This window comes from Neovison vison, chromosome 9, assembly GCF_020171115.1.
Source record: "Neovison vison isolate M4711 chromosome 9, ASM_NN_V1, whole genome shotgun sequence".
Taxonomy (NCBI): Eukaryota; Metazoa; Chordata; class Mammalia; order Carnivora; family Mustelidae; genus Neogale; species Neogale vison.
The window spans coordinates 13,547,227-13,571,740 of NC_058099.1; the positions used below are offsets into that span (position 1 = coordinate 13,547,227).

At 47.0% G+C, this 24,514-nt stretch overlaps 2 protein-coding genes across 2 annotated transcripts; both read right to left on the minus strand.

Moving 5' to 3' along the window:
• Positions 1-3,054: 3,054 nt before the first annotated feature.
• On the minus strand, positions 3,055-22,109 carry LOC122917045 (protein CutA homolog). The gene is made up of 8 exons (XM_044264394.1): positions 22,079-22,109; positions 21,920-21,981; positions 21,128-21,175; positions 16,228-16,376; positions 10,213-10,272; positions 7,963-8,008; positions 7,644-7,693; positions 3,055-6,262 (listed from the first exon to the last, which is right to left on the minus strand). The coding sequence occupies exons 1-8, from the start codon at positions 22,107-22,109 to the stop codon at positions 6,160-6,162; spliced, it is 549 nt and encodes a 182-aa protein (XP_044120329.1). The 3' UTR covers positions 3,055-6,159.
• On the minus strand, positions 22,106-24,232 carry LOC122917046 (tigger transposable element-derived protein 1-like). The gene has a single exon (XM_044264395.1). The coding sequence runs from the start codon at positions 24,230-24,232 to the stop codon at positions 22,106-22,108; it is 2,127 nt and encodes a 708-aa protein (XP_044120330.1).
• Positions 24,233-24,514: the final 282 nt, after the last annotated feature.

Below are 24,514 nucleotides of genomic sequence, written 5' to 3' on the forward strand. Positions count from 1 at the left end.
TCCCTCCGGCTTTCCTGCCACTCCCTGCTGCCCTTGGCCGGGGTGGCGAGCGGGGGAGACTGCCTCTGTGAGAGCCTGTGAGGCAGAGACCGTGGGACTCTCTGGATCTGAGGTGTGAAGAGGCTGGGTCTCTGCCTCAGAAGGCACCGGCTCCAGGGCCCACTTACTAAGGCTAAGAGTAGAGGCTCTGAGTGTCAGCTTCCTGGGTCCCAGAAGTTGTCCTCTCCTTGGCCACAGCCCCTCATAGTTGCCAAGAAGCTGCACCTGGCCTTGCTGGAATGGAAGTGGCCTTGAAAACCTGTGGGACAGGGAGAGGAAGTGGGAGGAAAGGAAGCCACATCATGCTAACCTTCAGACTGTCTCCTGTGCCTCCCACCACCACCCCCAACCCACCACACAAGCCAGACCATACACACTCGCACAGAAGCTCCCATCACACGTGTGCTTTCACCCTCCTGGAGTACACAACACACACACACACACACACACACACACACCATATACACATACACACCCCACCCCCTCCGGTGCCAGCCTGGTTCCTGCCCTTGGCTCTCCCTTGGCCCTCTTCAGGGGCCGTGTCCTACAACTAAATGTGAAAGTCCAGCCTCTGCCCCCTTCTTTCAGCCATGATCCAGCTGTGACCCCGCAGGAGGCACAGAGGACGCCTACTCTCTTCCCTAGCCCCTGCTGGGCCCTGAGATTGACAATCACTTTTTGGGACAGGTTGGGATTTTTAAAGGGCTTGTGCTATTCAGTCCCCTCAAAGGAAAGTTTTTGTCAGTGAGAGTAAAAATAGAATTCTTAGAACTGACATTACAGCTCATACCCATCTGGAGGAAAACCAAAAGTGAGAAGGGGAGGGGACCCCTCATTTTTGCTGCTTCCAGAGATATTAGAAACAGACTCACATGATTGGAAAGTAGAAAGAAGTGCCTTTACTAGGGCAGGGGGTGGACCAGATGGGGACCGGCCTTGCCAAGCACTGCTGTGGCCTCCAGCTTGGCTGGGTTTTGCAGGCTGCCAGCTGCAGGGCGAAGGTAGATGAACAGAGGGGTGGTGTGGGGGTAGCGGGCCTGGGGAGCTGGTTTTTCCATTGCTAGGCTCAGCCCCTCCCCACCTGTGAGCATCAGGGAGTCCCTGAGATCGTCCAGATGCCCCTTGCCTCAAACCTCAGCTCCTACAGTGCCTTTCACAGAGGACCTCACCTGCTGCACATGGCCCACCCACTTCCTCCTGCTTCCCTAGCATCAGCCATGCAGGGACCAGCGGGGGGTGGGCCCCATCCTCCCTCCTCTCAGCCCCACAGCTGCCGCCACTGAAGCCCCCAACTGGGGCCAGATGGAAGGGGACTGAGAAGCCAGCCTCCAGTCTGGCAGGGGTGTGGGATCTGGGATCCAATCTGTGGCTTCCTGCCTGGCTTCAGAGAGTACAGCAACACCCCAGGCCTGCTTTCTAGGCTTCTGAGAAAGCACAGGTTGAGCAAGGCCTGCCACAGTGCACCTGCACCTTCTCTACTCCTGCTCCGGAGAGGCTCTGGGCTTGAAGAGGGGGAAGCGGGGAAGGGGGGTGTCTTCCTCACTTGGAAAGTCAGCACAAGGCCTAGCAAGGCCACCTTGACTCCACATCCCAGCATTTCATTCATACCAGTTAATAGCTGCATTACTGCCAACTGACCTTATAATAACCCTGTGCACCTTTGGGAAGATTTATGGTTTTGAATTGCTGCTTTTAATAACATTTGTTATATTAAAGTTATAATTAATGTGTCTGGTTTATAATTTAAAAGCTCCCTTTGAAAAATTAACTATTCTTCCCCTAGTGAATGAACTGCCCACTGTTGAGTACCAGGAGGAATTATCTGGTTTCTGGTCTTGGTTTCCTGGAAACAGAGGAGGAATGACAGGATCCCATCTGGCCACCTGCCACTCCCTCAGCTGCCCTCCCTGTCCCCCCACCCGCCGTCCTCTCACCCTTACCACCAACAGGACGTGGAGCTTTTCATCTGTGAGTGTCTGACCCATGAAAGCAAAAAGCATTAGCTGAGGGCCGTGGAGAAGTAAAAGATGGGAAATGGCCTTAGAAACAGACCTTATTAAAATACATATACAGTCACTGTGAAACTACTTCCTGCTCACAGGCACACAGTCCTAGAAATCGACAGTCGCAAGACCTGTCTCTGCCGGTTCTAACTTACAGCACTTTAGGCAGGTTCCTTAGCATTCCTCACCCTGCCAACGCCAGCCGTGACCCCTGTGGAAGTCAGCTCCCAGGTGAAAGAGGAAACCATAGAGATGTGATGGGTTAGGACCTTAAGCTTGTCTAATTTGAGAAAAACTGGTATGAAGGGATAGGGAAAAGTCAGCAATAGCGAGATGCAGGCCACAGGTTCAAGTGGATTCAGTAAGTTCAGGGGTAAAGTGTAGCCTGTTAATCCCCCTGAGTATTAATGTCTGCACTTAGAATTCTTAATTAACTGTGGCCCCCACTTTTTTCTGTCATGCTTTCTGCTTTGGACTTTTAACTGCCCTTAGAACAAAATCACAGCTGGAGCCAGGATTGGGTGAGGGGGTGGGATTATTCTTTGGACTGCAATCACTATAATGGAATGAAAAATGACTGGTCTGCAGTCTCAGGAGCCCTGAGTTCCAGTCCATGTTCCAAAGTGAACAGCCGTACAGACCTCCTCGGATCACTGGTCCTTCTCGGGGTGAAGAGAGTCTGGTTCTTTGTGGTCAAGATTACTGATCCAGATTTACAACAAACATTTACCTTCGGAGCTTAGGAGCAATAAATTAGAATTCTCAGAAATTCCCTAAATCACAAGTTATTCTTAAAATACTTGAAACATTTTTCATATTTTCTCCATTATACGTCCCTCAAAAAATTTTAACCAATAGGAGTTTTAAGCTCAGTAGTATTTACAAAGAACTGTAGCCTGTAGGGAATATTTAAACACTAGAAAATGCCAGGGAACGTTATCAGATAGTATTCAAGGAATATTCCAATATCCTAGCAAGGTTAAGAATACACAAAATCATGTGTCAAAATTGCTCAATTAAAATTTATTTTGCATCCAAAGTTAGTGTCTTCAAACAAAGCTCACAGAATTTGTTTAAAGTATACTAAGTGCATAAAGTTATCTGCAAAAATAACTCACAGTTTGCAGCAGACACAGCTAGCCAGACACACCTGGGACACAGCAACAACCCAAGACTGACTCATTTCTCCCCTGCGCTCCCATCCTGGTTCCTTTCACCCTCAACTCTGCATGCTGGTGTTACCTGCTCTTTATATTTAATCTGATGATTTCTTCAAGCCAGTTAACATCTCTATGCTTTTAAGCTTTCGTATTCACAGATAATTTTAATATTTTTTTCTCATTTTCTCAAGTGATTTTTTCTGGAGAGTCTGGATTCAAAACAGACTTTTCCTGAGAAATGCTGGGAAGGCGTTCCTGTATGAAGCTGCTAGTCTAGGGCCAAGCCCAGAGCAGCACTCTGCGGGGACAGTGTGGTCTAGGGTAAGTAAGCTGGGAGTCACGCAGACAGGAAAAATCACTGAACTCCCCTAGATCTGTTCCCTCATCTACAGAATTAGATCCTGTCACCAGCCTCCAGATCTGTGGGGAGAAGGAAACAATACCATATATTTTTAAGTGCCAGACCAACTTACTGCACGGATGTTTTTGGACCCAATAACCCTTCATTTAGAGTTGGCTACAGTAGGCTCTCTAGTTGTTTGGCCTATAAAGGGATATGTCCAACCTCTCTGAAGGAGACAGTAAGAGCGTCAGATCAAGAATTGGACACGTGGGTTCACAGCCTAGCTCAGCCAAGTATTTTAAGTGTCATGCTCTCTGATCTCAGAAGTCAGTTACCAGCTGAGAACACTGAATTAGAAGGATAAAATAATGAGGAGAATCTAGGAGAGCACTAGGCAGAGAGCTGACATTTGTCCTCTCCTCTCCCATTTCCTGTAGCCAGCTGTGACACTGAGGCAGAGGAAGTTCACTGAGAAGCAGTTTTTTGTGCATAGCACAGAAAACGGCCCGGTGAAGGCCAGAAATAGAAAAATCTCCTTAGGAATTAGTCCCACTTTAAGGAAGTTCAAAGAAAAAATGCTGGGTTTTGCCAATTCCATAAATTAGTAACTGTGGGCTACAGAGAAAGCTTTATTCAAATCCTTGAAACATCAATTTGGGACATACTAGCCAAATCCTGTGCAAGAGATCAAACAGATCGAGACATGCCCTTGACCTTGAGCAGCTCATGATCTAGAAACAGGAGGCTGACTATGATACACAAGGGTAACAGGGACACCGAGGCCAGAGAGCTTCCTTCCAAGCAGGGGAGCCGGCCTCACAAGGAGCAGCCAGATTTCCCAGGCATTCATGCAGGAGGGCACTACGGGTCGAGGGGAGGCCTGAACACAGGAATAACTTCACACAGCATATTGGATCCATCTCCTTGCCAGCGTGGGCAAGGAGAAGTGGAAGGTGAAGATGGAAAAAGTGAGGTGAAGGCCAGACCAGGAATCCGGGCTCTAACCCGAAAGCAACAGAGGCAATCCCACTGTGGCCCCCAAAGCATTTTCACTAAGGTTTAAGATTTTCCCGTGTATCAGAAACATCTGTTGTAAAAATGGACATCACCATTATCATTCTCTCTCCTCCTGAGGCAGCTCAAAAATCCCCACTGGCTATCAAGAAAGGATCCTCTGGATCTTTGGAATAGCATCAGCATTAAGTCCCAATAAGGGCTTCACAGAAGGGCCCCGGGAGGGCCTCCATTTTGTATTTGGAGGAACTTAGGTTTAAGAAGCACAGCACGAGTCAGAACTACAGCCTGGCAATAAATACCCTTCCCTCTGGGAAGACCCAGGATTCCACAGAGGTCTATGGACTCCCATCCAAACTGCCCCTGCGTCTCCCCAGAGCGAGGTTACCTTGTTGACAGATTCATGGAGGAGGCTTAGCTCAACTCTTTCTTTTCACTCCAATGGGCCCTGCCTTCTCTGCCCTCTTCCACCTGAGACCCAGGAGCAGGCAGAGAAGTGCCAGACACGGGGTGAGCAAGTGCCAGACACACCACCCCCTTGCTGGACCTCAGTGCAGTTCCAATTCCTTTGGTAATCTATAAAATGGGAGACTGGTTTGGACCACTGGTTTACTAGCTTTTAACCAAGAAAATTTAAACAAAAACAAAAAACGAAAATCTTACAAGGGAGCTTAATACATAAAAACGATGAAAGGTAGTTGAGGTATGGGTGAGGAGGTTGAGGCATGGGTGGGGAGCCTCATACCCTTATCCCCACCCAGGAAGCACCCAGGATACCTTCCACCAACCCCTAAGGCCCAAGGGAACAAGTCTGGAAAACACTGGTCAGGCAGGTCCCCAGGGGGCCTTCCACTTTAGGATGCTCAGTTTCAACACTCATGTGACAAGGTTAGTACCGTGGGCTCAGAACCTATGTCTCCAAAGAGCAAGGTACCAGAACCTTCAGATACCTGTCACATTCAGGCTATGCGGGAGTCTAGACCTGCTTCTAAGCCGTGGGGCTGTGTCTGATACCTAATATTCCCCAGTCCTACCCACACTCATGAAGCCCCTCGGGACTCAGGAATAACAAAGAGCATCTTTAGTTGCAAGAAATAATCCTGCTTGTCCCTGAATTTCTACCATTAGCAATTCATCCTTTTGGCTAAAGCGCTTGCCAGTTCCCCTAGAAGGCGACACTCCTCCCACACACTTCGGGTGAACAGGTCACCAGGCTTCCCCTCCTGAGAAGCAGGAGAGTCCATGCATCCTGGACACTTAGGTAGGCCCAGTGACGGAAGGAGCAGACGACAAACCTCACCCTCAGCGCCGCCTCCCCTTGGCCTCCCCACATAACTGTCCCTGCCTTCCCACCCGCCCGCCACCTTTAAGTCTGAAGCACTTGAGACAAATTCCACCGGGTTCTTGCTTGTCCCAGCCAACCCAGCCTCTTCTTCCAGCTTCAGGGGCTCAGACCTTCAGCTCAAGTCCCTTAGTTCTTCCATGCTGACAAAAACACAGAATCCAGGGGCGCTGGGAAGCAAAGAGCAGCCCCCCTTCCCAGAGCGCAGCTGCTGCAGGCTCGAGGCAGCCATCAGGAGACACAAAAGCCCCGCCGCCCTCAGTCCTCCTCCATGCCCTCCTCCAGCCACTTGAAGTAGTGGACGTCTCCTTGGTCCATGGGAAGACTGAAGACTTCTGGGATTTCAAAAGGATGCACCAACCTTTGGAAAGAAAGCAGAGGCCTGTGAGTGATGAGGATTGGAATCAGCCTTTGCAATTAGACCCAACTGGAGAGCCTCACGGGAGCTGCTCTGCGATCTGCCACAGACACCTGCCCCGCCCCGTGGTCCACGGCTCCTGAGCCTGTCTCCCACCTGTCAACAAGTGAGGAGTTGGGTCAGGCGGCTTTAGAGTCTCACGGTCATGGGTTCAAATTCTAAGTCTGCCCCTCATAGCTTTAGAACTATGGACAGATCCCTTAATTTCTCCGAAGGCCCTACAAAAGAGGAGATAAAATGTCCCTCCGTGACTACACTGCCGAGAATTAAACGCGATGAGGCACACACAGGATGCGCTCACCTGTATACTGACCAGCCTTGCATGCTCTCGTTAAATGTCACTTACTGCCTTCATTACTATCCCACACTCATCACTGCACCTTCCCCAAACAGCCCTCCCTCCCCTACACCTCTGGATTCTCTTCTCCACCTAGAAAGTTCTGTTGATCACTTAAAAGCCTATCTATTGCTCAAGGCCCAACTCAACCACTGACCTTCTCCAAGGGATCTTCCTTGACCATCCAAACCCACAGGGATCTCTCCTTTCTCTCCATTTCTTTCATCTGGCCCTCAACACACAATGTAAGTTCTCTTCACTTCCCAGACCGAAGATATATAAAGCCTTAGGCCTCAGTCCCTCATCTGAAAAATGGGGGTGATAATCTCCTCCCTCCTTTCCCGTGAAAGAGGCATTGTCAAGTTCTCATGAAGCAGCTTACTTAGTAAATCACGACACACACACACATAAACTTTTGGGAGTTGGGGTAATCCTATCCAGTGACTGGGGATAATGCGTTTTCTTATTTTAGGGACACATATCAGCGTATGTGTTTGTTTTATTTTGCGGGGGATGAGAGGCAGAGGGAAAGGGAGAGAGAGAATCTTAAGCAGGCTCCATGCCCAGCACAGAGCCTAATGTGGGGGCTCAATCCCAGGGTCCTGAGATCATGACCTGAGTCAAAATCCAGAGCTAGGTGCTTCACTGACTGACCCACCCAGGTGCCCCTATTGCTATTATTTTAAAGGAACTCAATTTTTTTTTTTAAATTTCTCAATTTAAATTTCTAATACAATAAACTTTAACATAACCCATGTAAACATAACCCTCTGGGTCCTTGATAATTTTTAAATGTGTACCAGGATCCTGAGACCAAAATTTTGAGAACCAGTCTCAACTAATTCATTCTAGCCTCTCATTTTACAGGGACAGGACATGCCCAGGGTCATGTGGGAGGTGGGTGACTAGGCTCTAGGTCTCCTGCTTCTCAAGCTCCTGCACTTAGTCCCCAGTACATCCCTGGCTGAGAAGAGATGCCAGAATTACCTGATATAGCTGGACAGTGCGTGGACCTTGGAAGTCTTTGTCTTTATTAGCTGTAAAAGAAAAAACAAACAAACAAACAAACCCTGCTTTAGGGAGGACCTTAGCCCCAGTCATGCAGCTACTGAGTCAACTGGCCACTCAGGAAACAACACTCCTCCAGGTGACCAGGCACGGGTGCATTTGCAAATTGGCTTAGGGTATCTGATATGGGGCAAGAACCTCAACTACTTGATCTTTGCTAATTTTAACTGGAACCTGAGAAAAGGCCTTGGTCTCACTCTTCCCCTATTAAGGCCCGAACCCCACCATCCTCACTCACCAACAGGATCTCAGTGGCTTCTTCGATTTCTCCATTCCAAAAGTACCTGGAGAAGAGAAAAAAAATTACGCTGCTCACAAGATGAGCCCAGCAGGATGCCAAATCTGGCCCAATCAGGTGACTTACCAAGGTGGAAACTTTTTTTTTTTTTTTTTAAGATTTATTTATTTGACAGAGAGAGAGGGAACACAAGCAGGGGGAGTGGGAGAGGGAGAAGCAGGCTTTCCGCTGAGCAGGGAGCCCACAGTGGGCCTTGATCCCAGAACCCTGGGACCTTGACCTGAGCCGAAGGCAGCCACTTAACAACTGAGCCACCCAGGCGTCCTCAAGGTGGAAACTTTAAAATCTTCCCAAACCCGGGGTGCCTGGGTGGCTCAGAGGGTTAAGCCTCTGCCTTTGGCTCAGGTCATGATTTCAGGGTCTTGGGATCGAGCCCTGCATCGGGCTCTCTTCCTCCTCTCTCTCTGCCTGCCTCTCTGCCTACTTGTGATCTCTGTCTGTCAGGTAAATAAATAAAATCTTAAAAAAAAAAAAAAATTTCCCAAACCCACATTAAAATGTCTGGAATTGGCCAAAGTCCCTGAAGGTCATCTAGTCCAACCATTCGAATGCATGCTCCCAGCAGCTGCCCAAACCTTCCTGGGGGCGAGAGGCTCACCATCTCTTGAAGGAACCCATCGCTCTACCTTACAGGCTTTCACATGAGACATCGTTTTCTTTATGGAATGCCAACACCTGCCACCCAGTCGTTTTCCCCAACTTCCACATGAAGAGCCACCTCAGGGCAGCCCTGCAGAAACTCCTATGTTATCTCTCCTCCAAACTGGGCTTCTCCAGCCCTTTGAGTTTTATTTTTATTTATTTATCTGAATAAGAGAGTCTCAAGCACGCTCCACGCTAAGCATGGAACCCAACACAGGGCTCGATCTCACAACCCTGAGATCAGGATCTGAACTGAAGCCAAGAGTCGGACACTTAACCGACTGTGCCACCCAGGCACCCCTTCAACTCTTTCTATGCTCATCCTATACTTCTGGCTTCTAGGACATTCCTATCCTTTGGACTAATGCTACATTTATTATTTACCTTCAAAGTGGAGTGCCCACAAATGGAGAATTAAAAAAGCACAGGAGGGGGGAAAAAACACAGGAGGCTTCAGGGGACAAGTGAGCTTTATAACATATAGAAACAGGTCCAAAAGTTAAAAAAACAAAGTCAGTAATGATGTTCAGGAAAGAGTACAACAACAGTATCAAAGGAAGGGAAAGAAATTTGGCCTGAAAATATCTACACTGATTCAGGGCGAGGCTAAGATGACCTAGGCCACAGGTGCTATGGTGAAGGGGTCAATTATAAAAAGGATGGACATACAAAGGGAAGGTGAGGCTGAAATTCTGTTCTAGTTCCCAAGCACTGGTTCCCAGGCTGGCTTCATGTGAATCACCTACAGAATTTTCTAAAAATTCGGTGACCTAAGCCCCGCCCTCGGAAGAATGATACAGCAGATCTAGAATGGAGCTCAAGAATCTAAAACACAGCCAAATTTGGGAATTACAGCTCTAGATGATGTGAGTCCCTGAGGCCATGACATTGTTGGGGGAGGGGTGTGGAGGGAACTTCCATTATAGAGCACTTTTCTGTTTCGACCTTCAGAGTAGATATTATTTCTCTCTCCTCACTGCCCCCAACCCCAACAACAAGGGGAGGAAGGAGATGAGAAACAGGCTGATGGGAGACATCAAGGCACAAGACAAATCCTGCACAGCTAGTACTGGGAACATATTTTGATGAGGAAAATGGAACAGACCAGAATTAACTCAGGTGAGGGTGTTAAAGAAATGAAAGGCAGACAACACAGAAACAGCTTGTCACATAAGCCAACCCTTCAGACTTTTCCAGATAATTCAAATGCAGTGGGAATTATTTTCTTTGATATCCCTCATAGGATTACTCAGGGATGGAATGCCCAGTCGGGCTTCTTTCCTAACAGCAAGCTAACTAATTTAAACAAAGAAAGTGCAAACAAGGTTCACTGTTCTTAAACGATAGCTCTTTTCCCGCCCTTCTCCATGCACAGACCATTTTTGCTTTTGTTAGGTGACAGAAATCCACTAGGTGACTTCCTTTGAATACAAATTAACGTTAAACAAATATCTTTGAGTTGTTCTTTGACAATTTCCCAGGAGCTGAATGCTCTTTCCACCAGCCAGGACCTGACCTAGCACCCCCACAGGCCATAGCAAAACTCACAGTGAGGATGCCTTGGGCAGGATGTTCACAGAGGCAGCCAGCTTCTTATCCAGGCTAGCCCTAAAGCAAACAGACACAGTCACCGTCACCAGACTGAGTACCCAACATCTTAAGAACAGGGACAAGGGACAGGAGTTAGGGGAATTACCCAGGAAACCAGAGTCTAAGTAGAGAACTATTTAGAGTGCCTCTTCCCCCTCAAACCAACACACTCCATAACCAACAAGCACAGAACTTCTAAAGAAAGCACAGTTTATATTTATAAATCCTTCCCTGGGTGGGGAGAAAAGGAAGGAAGCTGCTATGGCAAAGCAGTCTGAAGGATAGGCCCAGGCTGTTTGCGGAAGGGAAGCTGGTTAACACTGGACACAAGACCTGGATTCCATTCCTCACCCTGCAGTGGATGGTGCTGTGAATTTAACCACGTTCTTTCTTTCATTCCAAGAATAAGTATTTGAGCACCCATCCAAGACACACATGTCCCCCTCACTTAAGCTGACCTTCCTGCTGTACTACAACAGGATCACTTCGGTCAGTGGTTTCCAGCCCTTCCACAGTCATTTTATTCTATCACCATCTTCTGCTTTTACCTCTCAGGTATGTGTCAGGCTGACACTCACTGCTTCTGATCTGTAGATACTCACGTGACCACACAGAACAGCTATAACTCCAAGTAAGAGCAAACAACAACAACCACAACAAACATACCTTGTGTTTGGAAAATATAGGCTCTCTTCACCTTTTTTAATGTAAACGTTTCTACCAGAGCCCTAAGAGCACAGTCATCACTTTGCAGACCTCTAAGATTTTCTGGACAGACCACGGGCTGGAGCTCCTGGTCTGAAGTTCTGATTCCCGTGAGGTGCCCCAGGAAACACAATCAGATGTGCCCGAATCAGCCCAGGCGTCACAGTAACAGGAGCACCGCCAAATCATTGATGCAAAGAAGCATTCCCAAGCATCAAAGCCAGAAGCCCTCAGAATCCGGCAGGCCCTGACAACCCTTTCTCGGGTCTCAGGCCACCAAGGGGGACCAGTCTCTGTGCTCTGAAGTGCTTGGACCCTGCCAGATAAACTTCTTTGGAGCCCTGCTCACCGATCTCTCCTATCTTCAGCTGCTGCCAAGAGAACTGACCTACTTTCTCTTCCAAGAGTTCCAGGCTCAACAGTGCTCTATTTAAGGCTCCACATTAATGTGGCATTCCCCTAGAAAGTTCCAGAGCTAAATAAACCCCTGACTGTAAGGAGAGGCATATGGCACAAATCTGTTTAAGCAACTGTGGCGAGTCTTACTCACTCAATTGTCCACTGAGAAATTACATGTTATTGCTCCTGAAGATGGCAAGGAAACACAGGGAGTGAGTTAAACCTTTAAAAAAAAAGTAATCCCATTGCCCCAAGGCCCAGAATGTAAACTCCTTAGTGCCTGGTCACAGCAGCCTGTCCATAGATAAAAGACTGTAGAAATATGGAGGTCTGTGTTATTCAAAAAGACTCTATGGCCAAAAACAACTGAAAACAAAAACAAAAATAAAACCAGAGAACATGAGCAAAAGAGTACATTAGCTGATAACACACACACACACACACACACACACACACACCCAAGACACAGTGAATTCCAGATGGGAGCTGGAGACCTCATTCTCATCTGAGAACAGATGACAGAGACACACGGAACTGTTAGGGCCTCGAGAAACTGCCAAGTCTACACAGAAACTGCCACACACTAGTGAATCACAGACCACAGACACGGTTTGGCTCTTACAGCATTTTTAAAAATCTTGACTTTGTTACTAATGTTTACTATTAGGATATTTTACACTAAAAAAATACAGATTATCTTTTTTCTCACCAGAAAATACGTCTTGTAACATTAGAACTACAGTCCGACAAGGTCACATTTAGCTAGAAGTGAGCAGTGGCTACTCCCCTGAGGCGTGACATCCGCTTCTCAGGTCCACACAGTTCCCACGGCTCTCCTTCCTCCCAATACACAGGGAGCGTCAGGGCTGCTCTGCTTTCCACCATCACCCGCCCTTATGACACTGAAGTCCCCGTTGCTTATTTAGGAACCTGTACCCCTGATCTAATCCACTTCCCCCTATAGACAGGAGATGGAAGCCCAGAGAAGGAAGACTTGTCTAAGGTCGTACGTGCTGTTGGCAGCAGAAAGGACCCTACAATCCAGGCCTTCTGATTCAACACTCGGAATTGTCACCCTGGCTCCAGTAAGAAATGTTTCTAGTTATTTTTTCTAGCTAAGAATGTGTCTTTCAATGAACCAGGAACCAGAACCGAACTGACCCAGGACTGAGAGGCAGCAGACTAAACTCAAAAGAACACTACAGAAGACAGACTGCCAGCCCGGAGCTGAGGAACCCGGCCTCGGTGCTGGTTCTGTGGCTAAGCTGGGGTTCCTGCCTGCTCCTGTTCGTGGGGCCCTCCCCATCATGTACCATTTATTCTCCTAGAAATCTTGGCAACTAAACCTGTCTGCCTCTTTTCTATTGAAACCACCGAGAAAAAAAACACTGAACAAAACACATTGAGTGAGAGCTCCACAGCCACATCCCTAAAGGCTCCACTGCAGACCTGCAGGCTAAGTGCGTGGACAAACCGACGCCGCAGCCACTTTGACAGCAAACCTTAGAAACAACAGGAAATGCTCACTGCTCAGCCCTGCCAGCACACAGTAAGAACGCCTTATGTACCAGCGACGGCGAGGAAGCCCCCAAGGAGAAAAGACCACCCTGAGACATGAGGGGGAACATGCAGGGCAACGGCCACAGAAGAGGAGAGTGACGGTCCCCGTCTGGAGGCGACAAAACCAGAGCAGGGAGGAACATGGAGGTAACCATCCAAGTGAGTAGCTGGGATGCCCTGGCCGGAGCAGGTGGACCCCTGAAATCTCCCAGAGCCCAGGGGCCAGTAATGGAGTGTCCGTCGCCAGGCAGGATCGCGAAGTGTGCCAGCAGAGCAGTTGCGAGGGCCCCCCGCCCAGACTCACACTGAAAACGGTGCTGCCTAATGCCAATACCTGGCAGCCCTTCTGCACCGCCAAGCAAGCATGACTGAGAAGATGAGCGAGGTCCCAATTAGTCACAAGGAACAGAGGAAGATCAATAACCGAGAGAGACAAAAACTGAACAAACAGAAGAATTTACATAAATAATCAGTTAAGAGAACAGTCAAAGCCAGAATTTTAAAATAAGTATAATTATGTATACTTAAAAGTTGCTGAGAGCAAATCTTCAAAGTTTTCACCACACGCGCACAGAGATAACTATCTGTGGTCACTGGTGTGGTAACAGCTAACCTTTCTGTGGTAATCATTTAGCAATATATATTTATATAAAGTATCATGTCGTACACCTTAAATTTATACAATGTTATAGGTCAATAGTGGGTCAATAAAGCTGGAAAAAAATTTTAAATACATTAAGTATAATTAATATCCATAGAGAGATAAGGCAAGGTTATTATATCCATTAAATATGATCAGACAATTATGAAATAAGAGCAGTTGGTTATTAAAAAACAGTGAGAAATCTCGAAAAGGAAATCTATTAAAAAACTATTTTAAAAAATTATAATTGTGGTGGGGTGCCTGGGTGGCTCAGTGGGTTAAAGCCTCTGCCCTTGGCTCAGGTCATGATCCCAGGGTCCTGGGATAGAGCCCCGCCGGGAGCCTGGGCTCTCTGCTCAGCCGGGAGCCTGCTTCCTCCCCTCTCTCTGTCTGCCTCTCTGCCTACTTGTCATCTCTGTCTGTCAAATAAATAAATAAAATCTTTTTAAAAAAGTTATAATTGTTTATACAAACAAACAAACAACAACAACAAAAAAAAAATAGGAGGGCTGAATAGCAAAACAGCTGACAAAGGAAAGACTACTCCAAAATTCTCCCAGCATGCAGAATAAAGAAAAGAAAAATATAGAAGTTTAGTCCCAGAGAACAAAGTCAGCATCTACCTAACTAGGAGTTCCAGTTAAACAGACACAGAAGGACACAGAAAAGGACACAGAAAATATAGAGAATATTTACCAAATGAATAGCTGAACACCAAGAAACTCCTAAAGCCTATCAGAGACCAAAAGCATTACCTACCAAGAATGAGACCTTGACAAACACCTGACTTATTATTCTTGTTTTTTTTTAAGATTTTATTTATTTATTTGACAGACAGAGATCACAAGTAGGCAGAGAGGCAGGCAGAGAGAGAGGAGGAGGAAGCAGGCTCCCTGCCGAGCAGAGAGCCCGATGCGGGACTCGATCCCAGGACTCTGAGATCATGACCTGAGCCGAAGGCAGAGGCTTAACCCACTGAGCCACCCAGGCGCCCCTGACTTATTATTCTGACTTGCATCAGAACCTTGGATGCAAGAAGGCAATAAAGACCTCTCCCCAGGGAGACACAGATCCATTTACTGAACTGGCCTTTTGACTAGTTAGGCTCCAGTCATTAGAGTCCTTTTCCTCCCAATACCCCACCTCACAGATGTCATCTGATGTTGGACATCGGACTCGGAGTGGCTGACCCAAACAGTTTAGTACATACCCGAGTTATACCAGAAACATCAAAGGGATTTCAATTCCTAGCTGCTAAATATTACGATCATATTTCTGGAATAACCATGGGTTCTTTCAGACAAGTGCTAGTCTCCAGATGTAATATTAATGATGGAAAAACAGACATTCTGGTTGGGGGGAGAAAAATGGAATACATTGCAAGGTTAATCTGTGACCAAGAATTTGGAAGCTGTGTGTCCCCAAAGACCAAATTCAACATTTTAAAACACCATAACTTAGTCTATCATCAAATTTCAAGATGACTGAGTTAAAGAGGAAGCCAAGTCCATCACCCTCCAGACCCACTAACCCTCTTCAAAGTCACATCTATAAAAAGCAGTGAGGGGGGACATTCAGATGCAACAAACACTTAGTGAGCATCTGCTATGTCCAATCTACTGGGGTAAGAACTGTACCTATTTCATATCATTTCACCCTTATATTGCTCCTGTGAGCTAAGTGGCATTATCCTATATTGTAACTCAGAAAACTAACACTTTGAGAAAGAAAGTTTGGCCTGAGGTCGCACAGTTACGGAAGTGGCACAGCCACAGCTCCAACCCTGGTCCCCTGGTCTCGTCGGAAGGCCAGTGCTCTTCGCACCACACCGCAGCTGCTTTGAGAAATTCGCCAAATACTGCGGTGCCTGGGTGGCTCGGCCAGTTGATCACCCAACTCCTGATTTCAGCTCAGGTCGTGATCTTGGCCCAGTGTAGGGCTCCCCGCTCAGGGGGGAGACTGCCCGGGGTTCTTTCCCTCTCCCTCTGTGCCCCTCCCCTGCTCACATACTCTCTTTCTCTCTCTAAAATAAACAAATCTTTAGAAAAACAAAAATAAAGAAACGAAAGAAAGAAATTTGCCAAATACATGGAACAGCCTCCTCTGCTTCACTTGCATGGTGAGCGCCTCCGGGAGCAAGCTAAGAGAGTATCACCGAGAAGAGAGAGAGCTGGGCCAAGAATTTGAGGACTGAAATTCTCAGCCTGCAGAGCTCCCCCGTCCTCTGACCTTAACACCTTGGGCAAGCCACTTAGCTCCCTGGGCCTCAAATCTCTTAAATGCTCTCATGCACACTCAACATTTTCCAGCCCAGCAGCAGGATTTGATGGGGGATCATTCAGCAGTGCTTTTTTTTTTTTTTAAGGTTGGATTTATTTATTTATTTAACAGAGAGAGACACAGCGAGAGAGGGAACACAAGCAGGGGGAATGGGAAAGGGAGAAGCAGGCTTCCCACAGAGCAGGGAGCCCCATGCAGGGCTCGACCCCAGGGCCATGGGATCATGACCTGAGCCAAAGGCAGACGCTTAACCGACTGAGCCACCCAGACGCCCCCAGCCATGCTCTTCTTATGTCCCCAAGCGAAGAGGTGTGTAGTGGACACCGTAGAGCATCCTGAGAGCTCCCCCAGCCTCCCGGGGCAGCACCTGAGCCCCTTCACCATACCTGGCGATATCTCTAGCAATTTGCTCATTGGGACAGTTGACAAAGACGATGGAATAAGTGCCGGAGACATAGCTGCCAGTGACAGCTGAACGGAGCTCCAGGCTAAGGGTCCTGAGCATGGGGTATGACAGGAAAGCAGTTGTCAGGATCTACACGGTAGGAAGAGAAAAGCACAGGTCAGCAGGGACATGGCCAAGTCATGATCTGCCAGCTCAAGCAAACTGGAACCAAGGCTAAGGGTCATTGTTTTAATCCCTAGCCCCCATTCACAAAATATTCCTGGTATCAATATCAAGCTTTAGTGCTTAAACAAAGTTTCTGTGCCTAAATATTTTCCTCTGCATTTTGCAGGTGATAAGAAAATGGAGGCTCAGAAATCAAGATCTCATAGTTTGTAATTGGTGAAGCCGTGATTAGGAATTGTCATCTAGGTGAGCAGAAATCCATTCTTACTGTATAAAACTGCAACCGGAGGTAATGGCAACCAGAATCCACTGAACTGCTATTATCCTATGGGGATTATTTATGAACGATCTACTGATTCTGTACAGAGTCAATTTCACCTCCAGTCATTTGTGCCTGGGTAGGCACTGTGGGGAGTCCAGTGGAAAAGGTAGCCTAATTCAAAGTAATGTGACCTGTGCTGCTGTAACTGAGAGGTGGTGGGACCTAGAGGAAGGCTATACCTGAAGGAGAAGAAGATTCAAAGAGAAGGTACTATCGAAGTTGGATCTGAAATCGTAAGTAGGTTGTCAAGTGGAGAGGGAGGTACTCCTAGTTAATGATAATATGTATCGACTCAAGAGGTATTTAGGGATAGATGAGATACCCAGTCTGCAGGTATGGTATCACAGGGAAGTAAGACTGGCTAGCCTTATAAAGAAAAGGGTCTGACAGAGGTGTTTAGGGTTTGTACTCACGGAATAGAGAGCTTTTGGAGGTTTTTTAGGTAGGAGAGTAATAAACATGGTCAAGCTGGATAGAGTAACGTTAGAGAGAGGAGTGACCAGAAGGCAGTCTACTTATAAGGCCGCTACAATGATCCAGGAAACAGACCTCAAGATCTTGAGCAAAGAAGATGGCCGTGAAAATACGAGAACAGAAGACACTCAAGATACAATTGTTCTTCCTATTTTAATGATAAACATTTAAAATAAGAGGAACTAGAAACAACTGGAGAATGGCTTCTATTCCAGGGCTCTCTGCTTAGGGGAGATCATGGAGCCACTAACAGGATAGGGGGCAACTTGCAAGGAGGCCCATGGTGACCCAGGCAAGGCTGAACAGAAGTGCGCTTCTCCTGCCTCCCAGCCCAGGGCTCAGGCCTCACTCAAATAAGCCTCAGTCCTCCCACTCCATCCACATTATTGCCTGGGGCCTGGCTCCTACTTCTTGGCAGGGCCTGAGAACAGCAGTTTTTATGTGTGGAGCTTCAGTTTGACTAGAGGCCTGTCTGGGTTGGGTTTCTCATTCCCTCCTACTACGTCCACCACCTCCAAATCAAAATACCAGTCCTTTGAACTAAATCAGTGACCACGCAAGAACAAAAGAACCAGGCTTTTCAATGAAGCTTTTATTGTATGCGTGTTTTTAAATGACAACTCAGTTAGACTGTAAGAAAAAAATAAAAGCACTAGAGAGCAGGATTTAAATCCTAGTGCCAGTACTGCTAACTGCCTGTGGACTTTGACCAAAGTTACCTCCTCTCCCTTCTATAATTGTTATTTAGAGAATGTACATTCTGACACTTCTGCTGCCTACCTCAGAGTTGTCATGGGTTCAAACCAGACAGGAAAAAGACTTTGTAATCACTGATCCAATAAAGAAAAGCCCCGTGCTTTGCTCATCACTGTAATCCCCACACAGTTCACGGCACACAGAAGGTTCATGATAAATACTTGTAAACTAGTGAATTAATAATACACCAGCAAGATGTGGCTATACAGGCTAAATAGTGGGGACACCTGGGTGGCTCAATAGGTTAGGTGTCTGCCTTTAGCTCAGGTCATGATCCCAGGGTCCTGGGATGGAGTCCCACATCGAGCTCTCTACTCAGCAGGGAGCCAAGTGCCTGTTTCTCCTTCTCCCTCTGCCTGCCGCTCTGCCTACCTGTGTGCTCTCTTTTTCTGCCAAATAAATAAATAAAATCTTAAAAAAAAAAAAAGACTAAATAGTGAAGTAGGTAGGGCTTTTGAGTCACCCACTGTTGACTGTGAGCAGAGAACCAAAATACTGGAACAGTATTCCAATGACTCTTAAGTATCTTCCAGCAAAGACTCTGGCCAAAAAGGGTAGTGGCCTGTCCCCCAACCAAAAAAGTCATTCCTAAGGAAGATCTAGAACATTTCAGCCAGTAGGCATCAGTGAAAAACTGAGCTTATAGAATTAACTATTAATTCACCTAAAATGTATTGAGATTCTCATATGAACTCACAGTCAAAATGCTAAGAGGTAAATGGGCCCCCAGGTATCTAAGATAATCCTTCATTTCACAAACAAGATAACTGAGACAGAACATACAGAAACTCTGGGACAGAACCAAGACTTGAATCCAAGACTCCTGCATCCCACTGTGGGTTTTTTGAAGTGCTGTGAGCATGTCTAGGAATGGGTTTAGTGGGGTCATTTCAGCTTCACATACTCCAGTGGTTCTCAACTCGGAGCAATTTTCTCCCCCGGGGACATCTGACAATGTCTGGAGACAATTCTGACTGTCAGGACTAGGGAGGAGATGCTCTTGGCATCTGGTAAGTAGACGCCAGGGTTGCTGCTCACATCCTTCTGCTGTTCCATTGATCCCAGAGAAGTACAGACAGCTGCTTACATATGTGTCCCCCACTGCGCATGAGCTCTTCAGTCTCATTCATTTTCACATGCGTAGGACTTGACCACCCTTGATAGGGAGGTTTGAGAAATGTTTGTAGACCTAGCAACAGTGTATCGGAAGCATGAGAGGCCAGTTTGGAACCAAAGGTGGACTACTATATATTCTGTAACATATTCTGTGACATATGAACACAAACTTGACAGAAAATACACACATTACAATATTCCCCAACAGAAACATTATAACGGAAGAAGAGTCACTAGAATTTTTAAAGTCTTTATAACACTTTCATACTTACCTTTTACTAAAGACTTTTTCTAATTTACATTCTTTTAAAATATTTTATGTATCCTTTTGGTTCCTGTTTCATGCTGCCTTTTTGTTTTTTTTTTTTTGGTCCTGGAATATTTACATAACTTTAGGAGGTTAACTGACTTTACAACCTCTGTTAAAGCAAAAGAGACCTCAGAAACCACCCAGTGGTTCTAACCTTATCATTGACCTAATTTTAAGGAATCTGTGATACTCTGGCATTGAGTGCTACATTGTGTTCACCTATACATTTTCCTTGTACAAATCCAGAATTTTCATATACTCCACACACACACACACACACAAATCAAGAAAACCTACAGTTCCAAAAAGGTTAAGAGCTACTGATTTGTGCCAATTTTTCAGATGAGGAATGTAAGGGCCAGAGAAAAGAAATCACCCAAAAAGTGAGCAGCAAGACTTGTGACGCTCGCCTACAGTTCTTCCTACCTCCCACTCAACCACCACCACCACACCGCTGGTGGCACTCTGCGGCCACTTCCAATTAACATTTTCCTGGAGGATTTCCCCTTCCACCTCCTACCTGCCTGCTCCCAGCTCAAAATCCCAGGAGCAGAAAAAAGAAATGCACCTTCTCCCCTCAACCCCCAGGTTGGAGGGTTAGGGACGAGAGTTCACAGGGCACAGGGCACTCACCAGGAGGCATATGAGGACAGAGGGCCGCAGGTAGCCTGGCAGAGGGCACCGGGAGCCCAGCCTGTCCATGGCGTCGCTGGTAATTCAGTAGCACAGCCGTAGCAGACTGCAGCCTCGAGGCTGAGCTGCAAGCTTATGGGCGGGCACTGAGGGCCTCCACTGCCCTATCCCCTCACCACCTGCTGCCTGCCCCACTGCCCAGCCAGGCCCCAGCAGCCTGGCTGGGAGGAATGAGGGGAGGGGGCAGGGAAAGGGGGAGTAATTCTCACTAGGAAATTCTCTTCCTAGAAACAGAAAAACCCAGACACCATATGCTGACCTACAACGCCTGCAAAATGAAGAAACTAATTTACCCATCCCAGTCTAACAACAACAACAAAATGATTAAGATCCCCACATGTATACATATAGAGATCTAAGTTTCTTAACTATATGAAACTTCCAGAAACCATGGCACACAAACACTAATACACATACACAAAACTCTTCCACTTTATATGGGCCCACCCTGCCAACAAAAACAAGTGAAACACACAAAGACATAATGGGTGCGCACACCCACACCCACACCCACACCCACAGCTGCCTTCCTATCCCCCACAGCCCCTCCTCCTCACAGGATCTCCCATCTAATCCTCCTTGGCTTAAAATACTCTTGTTCCCACCTGCTCTCCCTCTGAACTCATTCATCTTTCTGGCCAGCTGCTTCGTGCAGATTTTTGCGGGGTTCATCCCACAGTCCTCTATTTCCCCTAAGGCACTACTTTGTATACACTTTTGTTCAACATCATCAACGATATGGAGTTGCAAGCAGATAAGAAAAAGCAGCAAGCTAATGACTGACTGCTCCCTTCACCAACGCAGAGTCCACTGATGCCAGGATGTGCAATTTTTTAATACAGCTTTTTAATGTGAAATATCTTAATATCTAAATGATATCTCTGGGGCAGGGGAAAGGACTGAGTACACAAGGCCACAAGTAAACTTTTTTAAGTTAAGGAAACTGTTCTATATCTTGATTGTGGAAGTGGTTACACAAATGTTAAGAAGTTCTACACACTATACACTTACATTGGTGGATTCTGTATCATATGTGAACTGTACCTTAAGGAGCCGTGGAAATGCTGGAAACCAATTCAAAATTGCTGTGTGCTGGGTACAAACAAAACACATCTGTTAGCCAAATCTGGCCAGCAGGCTGCTGGTTCACAGCCTTTAGTGTTTATTTTCATTATCTGTTTACTGTAGGTCTCATTCCTTGGGACTCCAACTTCTTAAAGGCCCACACTTCTCACCAGTGTCTGACTAAGTCGTTAATAAACGAGTTGCAGGCCTGATCTCAACACTTACATGGTTAGCTGTGAAGACTCAGGACAATTACATTAACGCTCTGAGCTAGTGGGGGGGGCAGTAAAGGAAGGACTAATACCACAGATACCTTATACCTAATACCAGATACTAATACCTTCACAGATCTACAGTGAGGAATAACAAAGAAAATTCATGTAAGAATGTTGTAGAACACGTACGCCCATGTCAGCTTTTCAAAAGCAAGTAGTCTCAGGACTCCTGGCTGGCTCAGTGGCAGACAGAGCATATGACTCTTGATCTCAGGGTTGTGAGTCTGAGCCCCATGTTGGGTGCAGAGATTACTTAAAACTGAAACTTTGAAACAAACAAAAAAGCAAGTAATCTCATACTGACTACCATGTTAACTCAGAAAATCTCCGTTTGTGAATGAAGAACTTAGTATTTGTGGGAAACTGGGTTAGAGAAAATGAAGCTGTGGCTCTAAGAAAAGCTTCATATTCAAAGTCCAGTAAAATAAGTCAAGACTGTGATCTTTTATACCTATTACATTAACAAGAAATGTAGCCACTGTTAATGACCATTTACCTTAGATCCTGAGATGATTTCCTGAGATGATGTCCCCAAGTTTAGCACAGGACCCCACAGAGCTTATACTCAATTACTGTTTGTTGAATGACTAAATGATATGGATGTGTGGCTGGTGATGATAAGGATGGTCATGATGAAGGTAGATGTTGGGGCAACAGGGGAAGAATGGCAAGAGATGAACTGTCATTTGGAAAGAAATGCCTCTGGATTCTCTTCTTCCTTTAGTTCAGGCACGTCTACTCTCTCCAGATTCAGTTCCAAGGTTAGATTCCAAAAGTCCAATTCTGCATTTATGGCTTTGGCAGATTCTTCAGATATAGTGAGAGTCTCAGTGCCACTGCCTGAGGATCCAGGATCTTCTTCTGGAGGCTTCTTATCCTCTTTCTTTCTCTCTACCTTCTCCTCTTTGTGGGATTCAGATTCGGATTTCGACTCGGATTCGGATTTCGACTCGGATTCAGATTCAGACTCCCCTTCAGACTCCGATTCTGTATCCATCGTCTTCATCCACACTACCTCTTTGTTCGTGTCTTTTTCCTCCTTCAACTCCTTTGCTTTATTCTGAAGGTTCTTTTGCACCTCTTTATAGGTATATAACAATTTATTTAAGTCTTTTTTAAAGGCCAAACTTCGGTCAAGGAACGGATCCATATCAATTGCAGCATCAATGAGGTCTGAAGCCTGACGTAAGACAGCATTCAGTTTCCTTAGATTCATCTTAACCTCTGGTTCTGGGGACTTGTCTTCTTCTGTATTTACTGATACAGACTCTCTCTCAGTTATGGCCAAAGCTTGAAACTTGAGCAGTTCGTTAATTTCACCCTCTTCAATGTCAAAGAATTTAAAGTCCATCCGTTTTGCAGACTCTATGATTTTCGCAACTTCTTCGTTAGCTCTAGGGAAACATGCATAATCGTTCACAACATCATCCCAAAGTTTCCACCAGGCTTTATTAAGAGCTGCCGGTTTTATATCATCCATTGCTTCTTTTATCACTACCAACGCATCGGCAATGCTGTACTGTTGCCATGTTTCTTTTAAAGTAAGACAAGGGTTCTTTTCAATACAGTCAGCAAAGTGGTCAAACATATGCTTGGTGTAATACCTCCTGAATGCTTCAATTATACCCTGATCCAAGGGCTGAAGATAGCTAGTGCCTTCCAGAGGGAGGAACACAATATCAACATTAGGATGAGCAAAGAATAATGAGTCTGGGTGATTGGGACCTCTGTCCAGAATTAGCAACACTCTGAACTCAAGATTTTTTTCTATTAAGTAAGTCCGGGCCTGATGGATAAAACAATTATGAAACCAATCCAAAAAGAGGGCAGTGGTTAGTGATACTTTGGGGTGTGATCGCCAGAACACAGGAAGGCGGTTTTTATCTTTTTCCAAAAGACAAGTGGGATTAGGGTCTTTATAAAGCAGCAAGGGTTTTATCATTTTGTCACCGGCGGCGTTGGCACAAAAAATGAGGGAAATCCTGTCCTTGGCTTCCTCTAAGCTTTCGGGATTTTTGTCTTTTTCCCTAAAAGTACGTGAGGGCATGCACTTCCAAAACAGGCTCATCTCCTCGGCGTTGAAGACCTGTTGAGGCACATAGCCCCTGGCCCTGATCAGTCTCTGGAGTTGTTTGGAATACTTGGGCGCCGACTGGGCATTTAACGGTTCTTCCTCTCCCATCAACCTCGAATTTCGCAGGCTGTAGCGATTTCTAAACTTCTCAAACCATCCCTTGCTCGCATGAAACTTATCCGGGTTGCCGTTGCCAGTGGTTTCCACCAGCTGCTTGTAAATGCGTTTGGCCTGGCTGCAGATGGCCTTCAGCGTCAGAGGCCGGCCCCCTATGGTCTGGTCCTCCACCCAAAAGGTTAACTCGGTTTCCATCTTCTCGATGTTGACGTCCCGGGGAATGCACAACACCTTGGAGCAGACGGGCGAAACGCTCTCCATGCTGGCCCTGATGGCCTTCTCGTTTTTCTTAATGGTGCGCACGGTTGACTCGTTGACGCCAAACAGGCGCCCCACGTCGGTGTTACTCACGCCTTCTTCCAGCTTCTCGAGAATTTTCATCTTGTCCTCCAGAGGCATGACCCTCCGCCTCCTCTTGATTCCTGTCTGGCCCGGGAGCAGGATGCCCATGGCCTCCGCGCCGCCTGGGGTGGCCTCGGCCGCTGCCCAAGCCGCGGCGGCCTCCACCACCGCCGCCCTCGCCGCAGCCGACAGCCCGGCTTTGGGGCCGGGAGGCCGCCCGCGAGGCCGTTTAACCTTCTGTGGGTCCTCATAGTCACCACTCCGCTTGCCGGGCATCAGACGCGCCTTCGCTCTCTAAGGGAAATACGCAAGCCGACCGGAAAGTCGGCCTCCGCGACCCACCGAACGGCGCCCACGATGACGCCCGGCCGCGACCCCGCATCCACTGGCAACAGTTGGCCCAGCCCCTGACGGCCCCCGTCTCGCGAGGCTTGGCGGCCCCCGAGCGCGCGCGCTGCCCGCCGGCCCCACATCGCTATTGGTGCGGCCGGGGCAGCTCGCAGTCCCGGCCGAAACCCGGGGAAGGGAGGCTGCGCCCCGCAGATCTCGCGAGGCCAG